This window comes from Pseudophryne corroboree, chromosome 11, assembly GCF_028390025.1.
Source record: "Pseudophryne corroboree isolate aPseCor3 chromosome 11, aPseCor3.hap2, whole genome shotgun sequence".
NCBI lineage: Eukaryota > Metazoa > Chordata > Amphibia > Anura > Myobatrachidae > Pseudophryne > Pseudophryne corroboree.
This window is the reverse complement of record NC_086454.1, coordinates 333,191,418-333,208,253: the sequence shown is the minus strand read 5'-3', so window position 1 is coordinate 333,208,253 and position 16,836 is coordinate 333,191,418. Positions and strand designations below refer to the sequence as shown.

At 46.4% G+C, this 16,836-nt stretch overlaps 1 protein-coding gene across 3 annotated transcripts in view; it reads left to right on the top strand.

Moving 5' to 3' along the window:
* GCSH (glycine cleavage system protein H) overlaps positions 1-16,836 on the top strand; it is a 169,519-nt gene that overhangs the window by 38,513 nt on the left and 114,170 nt on the right. For 2 of the 3 annotated variants that reach the window (XM_063945778.1, XM_063945779.1), the window contains exon 3: positions 3,457-3,520. In XM_063945778.1, coding sequence (XP_063801848.1) covers positions 3,457-3,520 — 64 coding nt within the window. Of the gene's footprint in view, positions 1-3,456; positions 3,521-6,194; positions 6,327-6,613; positions 7,180-16,836 lie in introns of those variants that run through there. The other variant, XM_063945777.1, reaches the window with a different exon arrangement.

Here is a 16,836-nt window from a genome sequence, read left to right as displayed (position 1 = left end):
TCAGAGCCTTAAAAATATACATTTCAAGGACGGCTGAAGTCAGAAAATCTGACTCGCTGTTGATACTATATGCACCCAACAAGTTGGGTGCCCCTGCTTCTAAGCAGACGATTGCTCGTTGGATTTGTAACACAATTCAACTTGCTCATTCTGTGGCAGGCCTGCCACAGCCTAAATCTGTTAAGGCCCATTCCACAAGGAAGGTGGGCTCATCTTGGGCGGCTGCCCGAGGGGTCTCGGCATTACAATTCTGCCGAGCAGCTACGTGGTCGGGGGAAAACACGTTTGTAAAATTCTACAAATTTGATACCCTGGCAAAAGAGGACTTGGAATTCTCTCATTCGGTGCTGCAGAGTCATCCGCACTCTCCCGCCCGTTTGGGAGCTTTGGTATAATCCCCATGGTCCTTTCAGGAACCCCAGCATCCACTTAGGACGATAGAGAAAATAAGAATTTACTTACCGATAATTCTATTTCTCGGAGTCCGTAGTGGATGCTGGGCGCCCATCCCAAGTGCGGATTATCTGCAATACTGTACATAGTTATTGTTAACAAATTCGGGTTATATTGTTAAGGAGCCATCTTTAAGAGGCTCTTTCTGTTATCATACTGTTAACTGGGTTTAGATCACAAGTTGTACGGTGTGATTGGTGTGGCTGGTATGAGTCTTACCCGGGATTCAAATTGCCTCCCTTATTGTGTACGCTCGTCCGGGCACAGTACCTAACTGGAGTCTGGAGGAGGGTCATGGGGGGAGGAGCCAGTGCACACCACCTGATCTGGTAAAAGCTTTACTTTTTTGTGCCCTGTCTCCTGCGGAGCCGCTATTCCCCATGGTCCTTTCAGGAACCCCAGCATCCACTACGGACTCCGAGAAATAGAATTATCGGTAAGTAAATTCTTATTTTTAAGCATTGAGAGGCTAAACCTTGCCCATGTCGTCAGCCCTTACAGATGAAATGGGTTTTGTTGCATAAATGAATTTACTTGACTCCCCCATGCACCAAAGTAAGTGCAGTTGTCTACTCCACCTTCTGCATGCACCTAAAAGGTATTTTCTGTACGGAGTAGGATACAGTTGGTGGTACAGTGCAGCAATAGTAGCTGGAACGGTCAGCCATAGTAAGGGGCCTATTTACCATGAAACATTAGCGGCATATTCTCCACAGACACCAGTTTTTCAGGGGATACCCGCAAATAATAAGTATCACTCTAAGGGGGGTATTCAAATGTTTGAAAAGTCTGTTGGGAGTCTGTTTTTTCATGTCTATTAGATACAGACACCCAACCGACTTTTCAAACATTTGAATTCTACCCCAAGTATGAAGGGAGGAATCTCAACAGACATCCCATATCTGCTGTGGTCCCTCTATTTCCCATATCAGCCTTAGCCCTCATAGGGAATACAATGCTGTCAGATCTGCCCACATCTAATGCCATCTAAAGATGGCATTATGCTGCTGTAGCCTATGGCGCCCTATCCCTTCATGCGCTCCGGGTGGTATTGTCACATACCGCAATGTGATATTGGGTGCTAATATCACGTCCAGATCGCATTAAGGATAAATGGGCCCCTGTGTGTTTGTACAAAGAAAAATGTAAGTCTGCATTACTAGGTGTGTAACTTACCTGGCATCTTGAAGCCTGCTCCTCACTGACTGCTGGCAGTGCCTGGGGTAGGTCAAGACTAAAGGGGGATATGTACTAACCAGTGATAAAAGTGGAGAAGTTGCCCATGGCAACCAATCAGCATTGACTTAACATTTATAACTTACATACTATAAAGGTATACAGAGCAGCTGATTGGTTGCAACTTCTCTACAGGCTGACTTCTCCACTTATCACCACTTAGTACATGTCCCTCTGAAGCTTCTAAAACAGACAAGTGGAGTTGTTGCTATGGGAAACCACTTTTCATTTTTACAAGCTTTAGTAGGTCTACCCCCATGTGTGTAGGCTGTTTAATTAACCCAGATGTATTCAGTTAAACATTGAAAAACAAATATGCTAAAGTGGGATCCTCCTCACTGAGATATCAGTAGTATAATGTGATTCTGTATCTTTGGCCTATATTTCTGAGGATGGATATTATTATGCATACGTTATATTGCGCCATCAGGTGCAGTACTATACAGTCCTACTTTTATTTCGGTGCATCAATTCTTGCCCCAGTCTAGTTTATCACATGATTGCTAGCATCTAGTGTTTGGAAGTGAGTCCTGGTGATGACAGCTGAGCTTCTCTGCCTCTTCAATGCAACCTGCTGGCTCCTAGATGTGACCTGATTTCTACACGGTCTCGACCGCCTCTTCATTAGCTGGGTAGGATTGCCAGCTCGGTCAACGTAAGGCGGCCTAGCAAAAATGCAGTTCTAATAAAGCACATTGGCCCTCATTCCGAGTTGATCGCAGCAGCAAGTTTGTTAGCAGTTGGTCAAAACCATGTGCACTGCAGGGGAGGCAAATGTAACATGTGCAGAGAGAGATAGATTTGGGTGGGGTGTATTCAAATTGAAATCTAAATTGCAGTGTAAAAATAAAGCAGCCAGTATTTACCCTGCACAGAAACAATATAACCCACCCAAATCTAACTCTCTTATATCTGCCCCCCCCCCATGCAGTGCACATGGTTTTGCCCAATTGCTAACAAACTTGCTGCTGCGATCAACTCAGAATTACCCCCCATTGTCCCATGCAATCTATGCTACTGTGCAGTAAGTTCGATTTGAGCTCCTAATATGGGCCTAAGTCATACCTGAATAAACGCACGTCGTCTTTCAAATTCTTTGACATGCAAGGGGACGCCCAGCACAGGGCAAATCCGCCCGCATGCCCGATCCAGCACAGTGGCGATGCTTTTCACATGTTTCGAGTAGACCTCTGCCTGCGCAGCTTAGCTGCGAAGGCAGACAGCTACCCACCATGTTGAGGGTCGCAGCGGCTGCACATGACGCCAAGCTGCCGCCACGACCCGGCCCAGCAACACTCCGGACACGCCTCCGTTGTCCGGACTGCGGCCCTTAAACGGAGTGTCGACGCCCATAAAAAGCAAAATCGACGCCCCGTTTCCGCCCCCTTCCTCCAGGTCTTCAGGATGCAGTCTGGGACCTTGCACATGTGCGTACAGGTGTACGTGCATGCGCAGATGTGCGAAAGACGCTTTGAGCGGTTAGTGGTTTGTGTTGCAGCATCTGGTATTTTATTGCTTTCTGGCTGCACATGTCCGAGAGGTTACTCAGAGCCACAGTTACTCAGGACACACTACGCACCTGTGAAGAGCTCGTAACCCAATGTATGGCTCCAAAATGAAGATCGATCAGGTTTCTTCACTCACCAGTGGATTTGCAAAGCCCACATACTCTTACCGCCATCACAACCTGTATGCAGGCTTCATGCTTGGGCTGTATAGCCAGAAGTTGTCCCTCCTCTTAATAGTGACTTTTTTTTTTTTTTACAGGTGTCATTAGGAGATGTCGTCTACTGTACTCTTCCAGAGGTCGGCACCAAGATCAGTAAAATGGGTAGGTGCATGTCATCAGTTGTACTCGGATCTTCTGTATATGTGTATATGACAAATGTGACCTTGTAAAAAGAACTCTCGTTCCTTGAAGGCCAGCAATGTATTTATTTGTATTTTTCATTAGGCGCCACAAAGGTATTATAAGACAAAGGGAGAAGCCCAGCAGTTACATGGGTAGTGCTAGAGGAAATCAGGAGGGAAGTGGTCCTGGTCTATGATAACTTATGTACTAAAGGGAAGGGGTGAACAGCTGGAAGATAAGTAATAAGTAAGAGTTTACCTTATAGTTCCCAATTAATTGATTGGGCTCCTGCCCTCATCCAGCCATTAATGAAAACACTGCCTCTCCCCCCAATAGCATAATGTCGACGCAGCCTTTCAGTGTGCTAACCCCAGGGTTTTCTTCAAAGGGCATGTTTCCTGTGGAATTTTAATAATGTTTTGTTATCCGTGTTCACCTCAGGATCATTAATGTAGGTTGGGATAAAGCGGCCTGTAGACAACCATCGGAATGTCAGCAGCATGTTCTTTCAGGGGATGAGTGCTCTGATCTGCTGGAGGACATGGTCACAATGTAAGGAAGAGAGCAGGGAGCCACAGACTGAGCGTTAGAGGGTGGAAGCAGCAGGTTCTCCCATCAGCACAGAATAGTGTTTTCAGGCTCTTGTCATACTGATGGAAATGAGCTGTGGTCTGGACATAGACCACCTGGGGAGGAACAGACCACTGACGCCGGTGTGTGTAGATTTTGTACATTTAACCCGTCTCTTGGTATTATAAGTCTTAACCCGTCTCTTGGTAACTCAAAGTCTTAACCCGTCTCTTGGTAACTCAAATTAGATGAGTATACGGTTTGTTCCTTTACCGTTGTAAGTCAAGACAGGCGGGATGTAGTTATACCGACGGCTACATCCCGACTTTTCTAAATCTCGACAGTCTGCATGCCGACTAGCAGGGACTATTCACGCCACCCATAGAGTGGGAATAAAACCTATGTCTTCGTTGCGCTCCCCCCCTGCTGGCTTTCTGCCGGGAACCCGCGGTCGATATGCTAAACCGCCGGGATCCCCAGCGCCAGTCAGCCATACCCAACGCGGACTGTCTATAGAAGACGCTTGTATCTGACATCTCTTCCTGGCTTTTGTCAGCTCTTCCTACGTTTCTTCTCTGTCAAAGGGAAAAGTGCTTATTATAGGTTTGTAGGTACTGAAAATCTATTCGTATCCTCCGAAGATTTGTGACCTCTCCTGTGTCTGTAAATGCAAAATAAAGCACAAGTGTCCTTCTACTGTTTCACGTTCACAGCAGTAATTTTGAGGTTACTAGATCCTAATTGTCAAAAAAAGGGTCTCGAGTTATCACCAGGTCCTCAATCTGAGCTCCCTCAATCTCTGAGTGATGTGTACTCGCTTAAATATGGATAGAGGACCTTTTCATGGTGGTCAGTCTTCAGCATACCGGCCGTAAGCTTTCCAATTCGCCCCATCCACTTTGCAGGGAAACATCAGTACATCCCTTCCCTTTTGTTCTCTTGCGGCATCTAGGGTACTTGGGGACAGAAACTGTAGCCTCTCCTCTTCGGAAAGTGGCTCATGCTGCATGTAGTCTTATCCTCCAAGCCCTGAGAGACATGCGGCATGGTTTTCAGGTGCTTCAGCTGTTTGTGTGGCTACTGAATTTCTATGACGAGTTCTCTCGAGCCATAGCAAATTTCCAAGAGCCCTATTCAACTTGCAGAACCAGACAGTATATTTACCATCAGAAAAGTCATCCGGACTCCCATCTTCCAATCTCTGCTTTCTGATTGAGCCAGGGCCTCGGCCAACAACTGCCACCACCTTCTTTGTTTAATTTCTCATGGCCAACTCCTGGTTTCACATGAGATCCCTTCAGTTCCAGTAAATTACACGATAGCTTTCAAACCATTACCCTGTCATCTTCAAGCCGCTGTTACACTTAAGATTCAGATGCACATACAGTAAATTTAAGGTGGAGGAGACTTGTTGCGTTAGAACCAAGGTTTGCAGGCTTTTGTTTGCTCCCAGAGATACGTTTCCACTGTGGCTGTGAGCCAGATACAACAGAGTACTAGGTTCCGCACTAGAGGGATTAGGCTCTTTGATGTCTTTGCAGCCTGGAGTATTTATCAAACAATGGGAGAGATTCAATTTTTTATAAGGGTATTTAGCTCCTGGGCTAGGTGCACTTGCCATGACTAACCCCGAGGCTGCTGCTGTTGCGGATTTCTGCTCCCACACTCCTGAGGCTTAAGGGCTAGTCACGACCTGACCGCTTCATCGTGCTGGTCACTTACCCTGGGGGCTGCAGCTTAATGCAGCTAAAACTGGGCATTATCGTGGAATATAGTGTCCGTCGCTCCTGTTAGCTAAACCATGGCCTGAGAATCGTCCCCAATGTCCTAGAAGGGTTTATATGTCTGCCCAACAATAGCAATCCTCTAACCTTTGCAATATAATACAGACTCTAGAGTCGGCACTCTATTAAATCCATTATTCTGTGTAAGGTTTATTGTTGTATCGTTCAATAAATGTTGACTCATTTTGGAATCGATAATCCGGCACATTTTTTTGCTTGTTTGTAAAAAAAAAAAAAAAAGTTAAGTGTTCTATTGTACTTGCATTACATAAGACAAGTGTTCTGTCCTTTTGTCATAGATGAGTTTGGGACGTTAGAAAGCGTAAAAGCAGCAACTGAACTATTTTCACCCCTGACCGGAGAAGTCACTGAAATAAATGAAGCGCTGGCAGATAATCCAGGATTGGTCAACAAATCTTGCTACGATGAAGGTAAACGCCGTAATGGGCAGTTCATCGTGTGGATCCATTATGTATTAGAAGCAGTCATCTATCTCAGACTGTGGCTTGTTACAGCAACAGTTGACACTGTGTCGACCGTCGGCATGGTTTTTTTTTCTACTGTTGAAGCCCCAAACCTAACCGTAACCATAAACCTGTAATGTTGACACTCTGACTACTTATCATCTTGATTATTCCACTAAGTGTAATTGTGCAACGGTGACCTGTACCGTAGTTCTACAAAGCTTCATCCACGTCCCCTCTTTCCTGTATTACAGGGTGGTTAATAAAGGTAACGGTGGACGTTCCTTCTGAGCTGGATGAACTAATGAGTGAGGACGCCTATGAGAAATATGTAAAATCGATTGAAGACTGATCCATTGAGTCCTGCAAGACCTCTTAGTCCTGCTTAGAATGAGTAGCGGAATGCAGGAGGGCTTCACTTCGGTGGTATTTGATTACTACAGCAATAACTGTTAGCCAAGCTTCCCCTCCTTGTAGCCTACGTTGGACTGGTCAGTACTGAAGCAACGCCAAGATCCTCTGTTTAAATGTTTCGCCCTTTTTTTTTTTTTTCTTTTTTATCCTAAACTTTTACAATGAGTAAAAACATAAAACCTAATTAACATTTCGGTTACATGTGTGGTTTTGTCCAGTTGCTGCAGCAGAAAGACCAGATAGGACACCTGCCAAAGACTTGACTTCTGGTACTGGAAAGAACCATTGCGTCTTTGATAGAGATTGCATCTTCTATTAACCATGATGCGTGAAGCTCAACCCTTCATCTTCACTGCATCTGCTCACCGATACTGTGTAAAAAAAATAAAAGATGATCTGGAAAGTTGTTCCTCTTGCGTTCATTTCTCCTGAAGACAGAGGTCCAGGTGATATTCATAGGCAGTCCTAGATTGCACGGTGTGGAGGACTGCACACGTCTCATTATGGGCCTGATTTAAAGATGGCTGCAAACCCAATTTGTTTGCAGTTGAGTGACTATCGGCTGTTTGTGCATACGTCTAAGTCGCGCTCCACGTGCCGTTATGGTCTTAAGACTTATTTGCAAAATAATTGACAGTCGTTTGGAGGAGATAACGGGGAGTGGCGGCAGAAACGCAGGCATGTCTCCAACAACTTCAGGGAATTGGAGACTGCGATCTCATACACAGGCCGCAATGCCCTTAGGGCAACTCAGAACTTCCATAATCGATTGTTCTGTGACTGATACTTTCTTTGTATGCAGCTGCTGGGGTCTGCAAAGCACAGATGGGCTTTTCAATAAAAATCATTCCGGGTGCTACATTTGCATAGTCAACCACGGCCAACCAGAAGATATTGTGTGCGTGTGTGTGTGTGTGTGTGTGTGTGTGTGTGTGTGTGTGTGAGACACGGTGCATTGTAATGAAGGACGAGACGTAGTTCAATCGTTCATTACATCGAGTAGTCTGGGGTGAAGGGAAATCGCCGCGACCATCCGCACGATTGCCAGTTGTGCAGGTGTGTACCCGTCCTTAGACCAAGCATGTTGTAGGTTAGTAAAAGGCCTTCATATGCCCTGAGCAGGGCTGTAGCTTGGACGTGTGATGTGCCCACCGCTCAGGGCACCAGGTACTGTAGAGGGTACCGTTCATTGGTGTGGGGGGGTCGTCGGTTCGTGCGTGCGTGTCCCCCCCCCCCCCACACTTCACAGCCATTGCTGTGTTTTTGGTGTCTTTTCAGAGTCCCCTCTCCTTCTCTGTCCTTTTTGCTCCCCTTCATTCATTGCATTTCATAAGAGCCTTGCGCTCATTCATCCTAAAAACACTTAACTTCCAGCTCAGTTATTTTACAATTTTTAACAATAATTTGGCCCAACTAAAATGTCGCAGCTCTACACCGGTTATGTCTGTGCCTCGCTCTACTCCAGGTGCATGTGTTCTTCCTGGGCCGCCCTGTGCAGAAACAAGCGTAGCTAGGTGCGAGGCCTCCAACCATGGCTGCTATTCTGACTATATCTACTTGACCATTTTGTTCGATCGTTGTCCAACTGGCAGAAATGGAATACACGTAGATTGGCTCTACGTGATGCTTCTATATTTCCAGATGGGCTGTTAACAAAGTCCTGGTGGCTGGCTCAAAGTGGAAGGGGGATTACTAGGGGTGAAACATTTTATAATGGTCAATATGGGTGTGGTATGTTAAGTAGATTAGACATAGGTCGAGAGTGTCTAGGTCCTCCACTATTGGTCGTCAGTAAGTAGGTCGACATGGTTTCTAGGTCAACAGGGACTCTAGGTCGACATGAGAAAAGGTCGACACAAGGTTTGTTTTTTACTTTTTTGGTGTTTTCTCCGTACAGTGATTGGGAACCCCAATTTGTGCACCGCGTCCCCTCGCATGGCTCTCTTCGCTCGCCATGCTTCGGGCAAGGTGCCTCGCTCAGCTACCGCTGCACTCCGCACAGGTTACCGTTCCCAATTGTAGTCCACTTGGACCGTAAAGTAGAAGAAAGTAAAAAAAATAAAAAAAAATGTGAAACTCATGTTGACCTAGAAACCATGTCTACCTACTTACTGTCGACCAATAGTGGTCGACCTAGACATTGTCGACTTACTGTCTGCCTAAAGACCGGATCCTGGTTAATATATCATATTACTAGCATATGCTTCATTTTTAACACTAAAAATAACGTCACATAGTTATTGGGATTATAGGATGTTCTCATAGTACACAAGATGATCGAAGACCTCCGCTGTAGAAAGGGCAATACAACTTTAAAGGACCGGATACAGTTTGCCTCTCACGGATTGGGACTCTACCTAACGTGGGTGCTGCAGTAGCTTTCCTCTCTGCAAACGCTGTTTTACCATTACAGAAGCTGGAGCTGCTTAAGGACCTAAAAATTGAGAAATGTCATAAGAAAGTCCATAGAAATAGTAAATGTTGCCGTGGCTTCATTCTCCAGAGAGCAATCAGAATTTGGAAGGACAGTCTATATGCTGATGCTTAAGACAAAGTAAGCAAACAAAACTAATTAAAGGATATGGAGATGAAGAGGAAAGGAAACTAATTCCGTTGTCACGCCTCAATAGATACTATTAAGCTTTTAGATAAAGGTATAGCATTCACAGTGGTGGCTAGGAGATCCCTATGGTGCATTTATGGACCACAGATCAGCAGTCTGAAAAAAAAACGCCTACCTACACTCCCCATTACACATGTGGTTAGAAAAATGGATATCATGAACCAAAAAAATAAGATTTTACTCACCGGTAAATCTATTTCTCGTAGTCCGTAGTGGATGCTGGGAACTCCGTAAGGACCATGGGGAATAGCGGCTCCGCAGGAGACTGGGCACAACTAAAAGAAAGGTTTTAGACTACCTGGTGTGCACTGGCTCCTCCCACCATGACCCTCCTCCAAGCCTTAGTTAGGATACTGTGCCCGGAAGAGCTGACACAATAAGGAAGGATTTTAAATCCCGGGTAAGACTCATACCAGCCACACCAATCACACCGTATAACTCGTGATATTATACCCAGTTAACAGTATGAACTATAACCTGAGCCTCTCAATAGATGGCTCACAACAATAACCCTTTAGTTAGGCAATAACTATATACAAGTATTGCAGACAATCCGCACTTGGGATGAGCGCCCAGCATCCACTACGGACTACGAGAAATAGATTTACCGGTGAGTAAAATCTTATTTTCTCTGACGTCCTAGTGGATGCTGGGACTCCGTAAGGACCATGGGGATTATACCAAAGCTCCCAAACGGGTGGGAGAGTGCGGATGACTCTGCAGCACCGAATGAGAAAACTCAAGGTCCTCCTCAGCCAGGGTATCAAATTTGTATAATTTAGCAAACGTGTTTGCCCCTGACCAAGTAACAGCTCGGCAAAGTTGTAAAGCCGAGACCCCTCGGGCAGCAGCCCAAGATGAGCCGACTTTCCTCGTGGAATAAGCTTTTACTGATTTAGGATGCGGCAATCCAGCCGCAGAATGCGCCAGCTGAATTGTGCTACAAATCCAGCGAGCAATAGTCTGATTAGAAGCAGGAGCACCTAGTTTGTTGGGTGCATACAGGATAAAAAGCGAGTCAGTTTTCCTGACTCCAGCCGTCCTGAAAACATAAATTTTGAAGGCCCTGACTACGTCCAATAACTTGGAATCCTCCAAGTCCCTATTAGCCGCAGGCACTACAATAATTGGTTCAAGTGAAAAGCTGATACCACCTTAGGGAGAAACTGGGGACGAGTCCTCACTTCTGCCCTATCCATATGGAAAATCAGATAAGGGCTTTTACATGACAAAGCCGCCAATTCTGACACACGCCTGGCCGAAGCCAAGGCTTAATAACATGACCACTTTCCACGTGAGATATTTCAGATCCACAGTTTTAAGTGGCTCACACCAATGTGATTTTAGGAAACTCAACACCACGTTGAGATCCCAAGGTGCCACAGGAGGCACAAAAGGGGCTGAATATGCATCACTCCCTTTACAAATGTCTGAACTTCAGGCAGTGAAGCCAGTTCTTTCTGGAAGAAAATCGACAGCCGAAATCTGGACCTTAATGGAACCCAATTTTAGGCCCATAGTCCCTCCTGACTGTAGGAAGTGCAGAAAATGACCCAGCTGAAATTCCTCTGTTGGGGCCTTCCTGGCCTCACACCACGCAACATATTTTTGCCAAATACGGTGAGAATGGTTTGCGGTTACTTCTTTCCTGGCTTTAATCAGCGTAGGAATGACTTCCTCCAGAATTCCCTTTTCCTTTAGCATCCGGTATTTAACAACCATGCCGACAAACGCAGCCGCGGTAAGTCTTGGAACAGACAGGGCCCCTGCTGTAGCAGATCCTGTCTGAGCGGTAGAGGCCATGGGTCCTCTAATATAATTTCTTGAAGTTCTGGGTACCAAGCTCTTCTTGGCCAATCCGGAACCACGAGTATCGTTCTTACTCCTCGTCTTCTTATTATTCTCAGTACCTTTTGGTATGAGAGGCCGAGGAGGGAATACATAAACCGACTGGTACACCCACGGTGTCACTAGAGCGTCCACAGCTATTGCCAGAGGGTCCCTTGACCTGGCGCAATATCTCTCTAGTTTTTTGTTTAGGCGGGACGCCATCATGTCCACCCGTGGCCTTTCCCAACGGTTTACCATCAGTTGGAAGACTTCTGGATTAAGTCCCCACTCTCCCGGGTGTAGGTTGTGTCTGCTGAGGAAGTCTGCTTCCCAGTTGTCCACTCCCGGAATAAACACTGCTGACAGTGCTAAGACGTGATTTTCCGCCTATCGGAGAATCCTTGTGGCTTCTGCCATCGCCATCCTGCTTCTTGTGCCGCCCTGTCGGTTTACATGGGCGACTGCCGTGATGTTGTCTGATTGGATCAGTACCGGCTGGTTTTGAAGTAGGGGCCTTGCCTGACTTAGGGCATTGTAAATGGCCCTCAGTTCAAGAATATTTGTGTAGGGACGACTCCTGACTTGACCAAAGTCCTTGGAAATTTCTTCCCTGTGTGACTGCCCCCCAGCCTCGAAGGCTGGCATTCGTGGTCACCAGGACCCAGTCCTGTATGCCGAATCTGCGACCCTCTTGAAGATGAGCACTCTGCAGCTACCACAGTAGAGATAACCTTGTCTCCAAGGACCAGGGTATCAGCCGATGCATCTGAAGATGCGATCCCGACCACTTGTCCAAGAGGTCCCACTGAAAGGTTCTTGCATGGAACCTGCCGAATGGAATTGCTTCGTAGGAAGCTACCATTTTTCCCAGGACTCATGTGCAGTGATGCACCGATGCCTGTTTTGGTTTCAAGAGGTCTCTGACTAGAGATGACAGCTCCTTGGCCTTCTCCTGCGGGAGAAACACTTTTTTCTGTTCTGTGTCCAGAACCATCCCCAGGAACAGTAGGCGTGTGGTAGGAACCAGCTGTGACTTTGGAATGTTTAGAATCCATCCGTGCTGTTGTAGCACTTCCCGACCTAGTGCTACTCCGACCAACAACTGCTCCTTGGACCTCGCCTTTATAAGGAGATCGTCCAAGTACGGGATAATTAAAAACTCCCTTTTTTCGAAGGAGTATCATCATTTCTGCCATACCTTGGTAAACACCCTCGGTGCCGTGGACAGTTCAAACGGCAGTGTCTGGACCTGGTAATGGCAATCCTGTACCACAAATCTGAGGTACTCCTGGTGAGGATGGTAAATGGGGACATGCAGGTAAGCATCCTTGATGTCCAGGGATACCATATCATCCCCCTCGTCCAGGCTTGCAATAACCGCCCTGAGCGATTCCATCTTGAACTTTAATTTTTTAATGTATGTGTTCAAGGATTTCAAATTTAAAATGGGTCTCACCGAAAGTGTGGAATAGTAACCCCGTCCTTGTTGAAGTAGGGGCACCTTGACTATCACCTGCTGGGAATACAGCTTGTGAATTGCCTCTAGCACAGCCTCCCTGCCTGAGGGAGTTGTCGGCAAGGCAGATTTGAGGAAACGGGGGGGGGGGGAAGAGACATATCAAATTCCAGCTTGTACCCCTGAGATACTACTTGAAGGAACCAGGGATCCACCTGTGAGCGAGCCCACTGATCGCTGAAATTTTTTGAGGCGGCCCCCCACCGTACCTGGCTATGCCTGTGGAGCCCCCGCGTCATGCGGTGGACTCAGAGGAAGCGGGGGAAGAATTTTGAAACATGGGAACTGGCTGACTGGTGCAGCTTTTTCCTTCTTCCCTTGTCTCTGTGCAGAAAGGAAGCGCCTTTGATCCGCTTGCTTTTCTGAAGCCGAAAGGACTGTACCTGATAATACAGTGCTTTCTTAGGCTGTGAGGAAACCTGAGGTAAAATTTTTCTTCCCAGCTGTTGCTGGGGATACGAGGTCCCAGAGACCATCCCCAAACAATTCCTCACCCTTATAAGGCAGAATCTGTATGCGCCTTTTAAAATCAGAATCACCTGTCCAGTGTCGGGTCTCTAATACCCTCCTGACAGAATGGACATTACATTAATTCTGGATGCCAGCCGGCAAAATATCCCTCTGTGCATCCCTCATATATAAGACGACGTCTTTAATATGCTCTTATGTTAGCAAACTAGTATCCCTGTTTGACAGGGTCACAGACCACGCTGCAGCAGCCCTGAGTGTGTAAATACAGACTTCAGGATAGCCTCCTGCTTTTTATCAACAGGTACCTTCAAAGTGGCCGTATCCTAAGACGGCAGTGCTACCTTTTTTTGACAAACGTGTGAGCGCCTTATCCACCATAGGGGATATCTCCCAGCGTAACTTATCCTCTGGCGGGAAAGGGTACGCCATCAGTAACTTTTTAGAAATTACCAGTTTCTTATCGGGGGAACCCACGCTTTTTGACACACTTCATTCACTCATCTGATGGGGGAACAAAACACTGCCTGCTTTTTCTCCCCAAACATAAAACCCTTTTTTAGTGGTACTTGGGTTAATGTCAGAAATGTGTAACACATTTTTTTATTGCCGGGATCAAGTCACGGATGTTCCTAGTGGATTGTGTATATGTCTCAACCTCGTCGACACTGGAGTCAGACTCCGTGTCTGCCATCTGAGGGAGCAGGCGTTTTTGAGCCCCTGATGGCCTTTGAGACGCCTGGGCAGGCGCGGGCTGAAAAGCCGGCTGTCCCACAGCTGTTACGTCATCCAGCCTTTTATGTAAGGAGTTGACACGGTCGGTTAATACCTTCCACCTATCCATCCACTCTGGTGTCGGCCCCACAGCGGGCGACATCACATTTATCGGCATCTGCTCCGTCACCACATAAGCCTCATTATCAAACATGTCGACACAGCCGTACCGACACACCGCACACACACAGGGAATGCTCTGACTGAGGACAGGACCCCACAAAGCCCTTTGGGGAGACAGAGAGAGAGTATGCCAGCACACACCAGAGCGCTATATAATGTGGGGATTAACACTATAACTGAGTGAACTTTCCCCAATTGCTGCTTGTATATACAATATTGCGCCTAAATTTAGTGCCCCCCCCTCTCTTTTTAACCCTTTGAGCCTGAAAACTACATGGGGGAGCTGTCTTCCAGCTGCACTGTGAAGAGAAAATGGCGCCAGTGTGCTGAGGGAGATAGCTCCGCCCCTTTTTCGCTGACTTTTCTCCCGCTTTTTTATGGATTCTGGCAGGGGTATTTATCACATATATAGCCTCTGGGGCTATATATTGTGATTATTTTGCCAGCCAAGGTGTTTATATTGCCCTCAGGGCGCCCCCCCCAGCGCCCTGCACCCATCAGTGACCGGAGTGTGAAGTGTTTATGAGGAGCAATGGCGCACAGCTGCAGTGCTGTGCGCTACCTTGGTGAAGACTGAAGTCTTCTGCCGCCGATTTTCCGGACCTCTTCTTGCTTCTGGCTCTGTAAGGGGGACGGCGGCGCGGCTCCGGGAACGAACATCAAGGACGGGTCCTGCGGTCGATCCCTCTGGAGCTAATGGTATCCAGTAGCCTAAGAAGCCCAAGCTAGCTGCAAGCAGGTAGGTTCGCTTCTTCTCCCCTTAGTCCCTCGCTGCAGTGAGCCTGTTGCCAGCAGGTCTCACTGTAAAATAAAAACCTAAAATATACTTTCTTTCTAGGAGCTCAGGAGAGCCCCTAGTGTGCATCCAGCTCGGCCGGGCACAGAAATCTAACTGGGGCTTGGAGGAGGGTCATAGTGGGAGGAGCCAGTGCACACCAGGTAGTCTAAAAGCTTTCTTTTAGTTGTGCCCAGTCTCCTGCTGAGCCGCTATTCCCCATGGTCCTTACGGAGTTCCCAGCATCCACTAGGACGTCAAAGAAAATTAAAATCTATTATCAGATACTATTGATTATTTAAAATGATATACACATCTTCTTCAAGGTAATTAAGGTTCAAAGACCAGAATGTATCATCCTGGCAGGTAACTCAACCAAGGATCCACAATGACTTTGGACTAAGGGTGGTTGGCAGGATTTTAAGGTATGTGGAAGTTTGGCATTGTGAAATATGGGAACAACATAGTACCAGGAATACAATCAAACATTTTTTGTAAAGGTCTGGATCCAGGTAAAGTGTGTCGAGGATCAACCAACCAACTAGCTCCTGTCATCTTTCAAACACCGCGGATTGGCTGGTACTTTCTCCATGACTTAGTACAGAGACCCCCTCAATCATTATGTGAAGAGTTCCATCCTCTGATATAGAAGCAGTTGTCCTGGCCAGAGTACCACAGTATCATCGCTTCCTCAGGTTCTGTAGTGTGGGATATAATTTACAGTTTACGCTTCTACTGTTCAGGCTCTCAAAACCTCCCGGGCCTTTATACAGGGTCGGGTCGTCCTGATGGCAGTTCCAGGAACCAGGGAATTACAGTTTTGCCTTATCTGGGTGACATTCTAGTAGTAGGAACATCAGAAAACAGTGGTATGGATGGATCATTCTCATGAGTGATCACCTAAAAGATTCAGCAGCAGTTTATATGTGAAGGAATGTCTGTGTTCTTATGAATATTTTCATCTTCATCTCAAGTAGGGAAAACCTATCTAAAGATCTTTTCAGACATTGGGACAGCACCGGCCTTCATGAGCAGACGAGACACTAAGAGTAAGAACATGATGATGGAGATATCAAGAATCACATCATGGGCAGAAAGCTACCGCAAATGGGTACCGGATGATTGGTCGACCCCATATGGTCGATATGTAGTAGGTCGACAGGTTGTTGAATTTTTTAATTTTTTTTTTAAATGAACATTTACCATCCACGTGTACTACGATTGCTAATACTTTGCCTGGAGCTTGGCAAGCAAAGCGAGCGTGTGAGGGTGCACGTTTCCACTAATTTGGCTTATATGTAGTTAAAACATACAAAATGACACAAAAACCAACAACTTGTCAACTTTTTTTGTGTTGAACTTTTTACTGTGTCGATCTTTTGTACCTGTCGGTGCCAACCTATTGACCTAAAGCATGTCGACCTGTTGTCCTATTTCTGGTCGACCTAATGATTCACACACCCCTGAAATCTACCACAGCACTTCATGTAAAGGGCAATAAGGAGGCCGATGACCTCAGTTGGTATCAGATCCACCCTGGATAGAGCTGAAGGCGACAAGTTAAAATAACAAATTGTAAAAATGTTACTCTTGTCACAGAGGCTCAAAAGCAGAGACAATGGATGCCCTAACATAACGATGGACATTCATACTGGGACACGTGTTCCCTTCTGTCCCTGTTACTGCAGGGACCCTACAGAATATAAAAAATGGAAGCGGCAGAAGTAATGGCAGAGCTTGTATTTTGGGCTAGCAGATCGTGGCTTCCAGTAGGTTAAAGGTGATGCTCCTAGAACAAAAGTTTGCCTCTAGCTCTTTGGCCAGACCTTCTACATTAAAGAACAGTCCTGTGTCCAAGACCCTGATTCGGAGAAGGACGCAAGATCACACAGCGGCTGTTTGATCATATGCAAATACAGAGATGCCTCCTGCCGGCTTCTCTGATCTGCTGGCG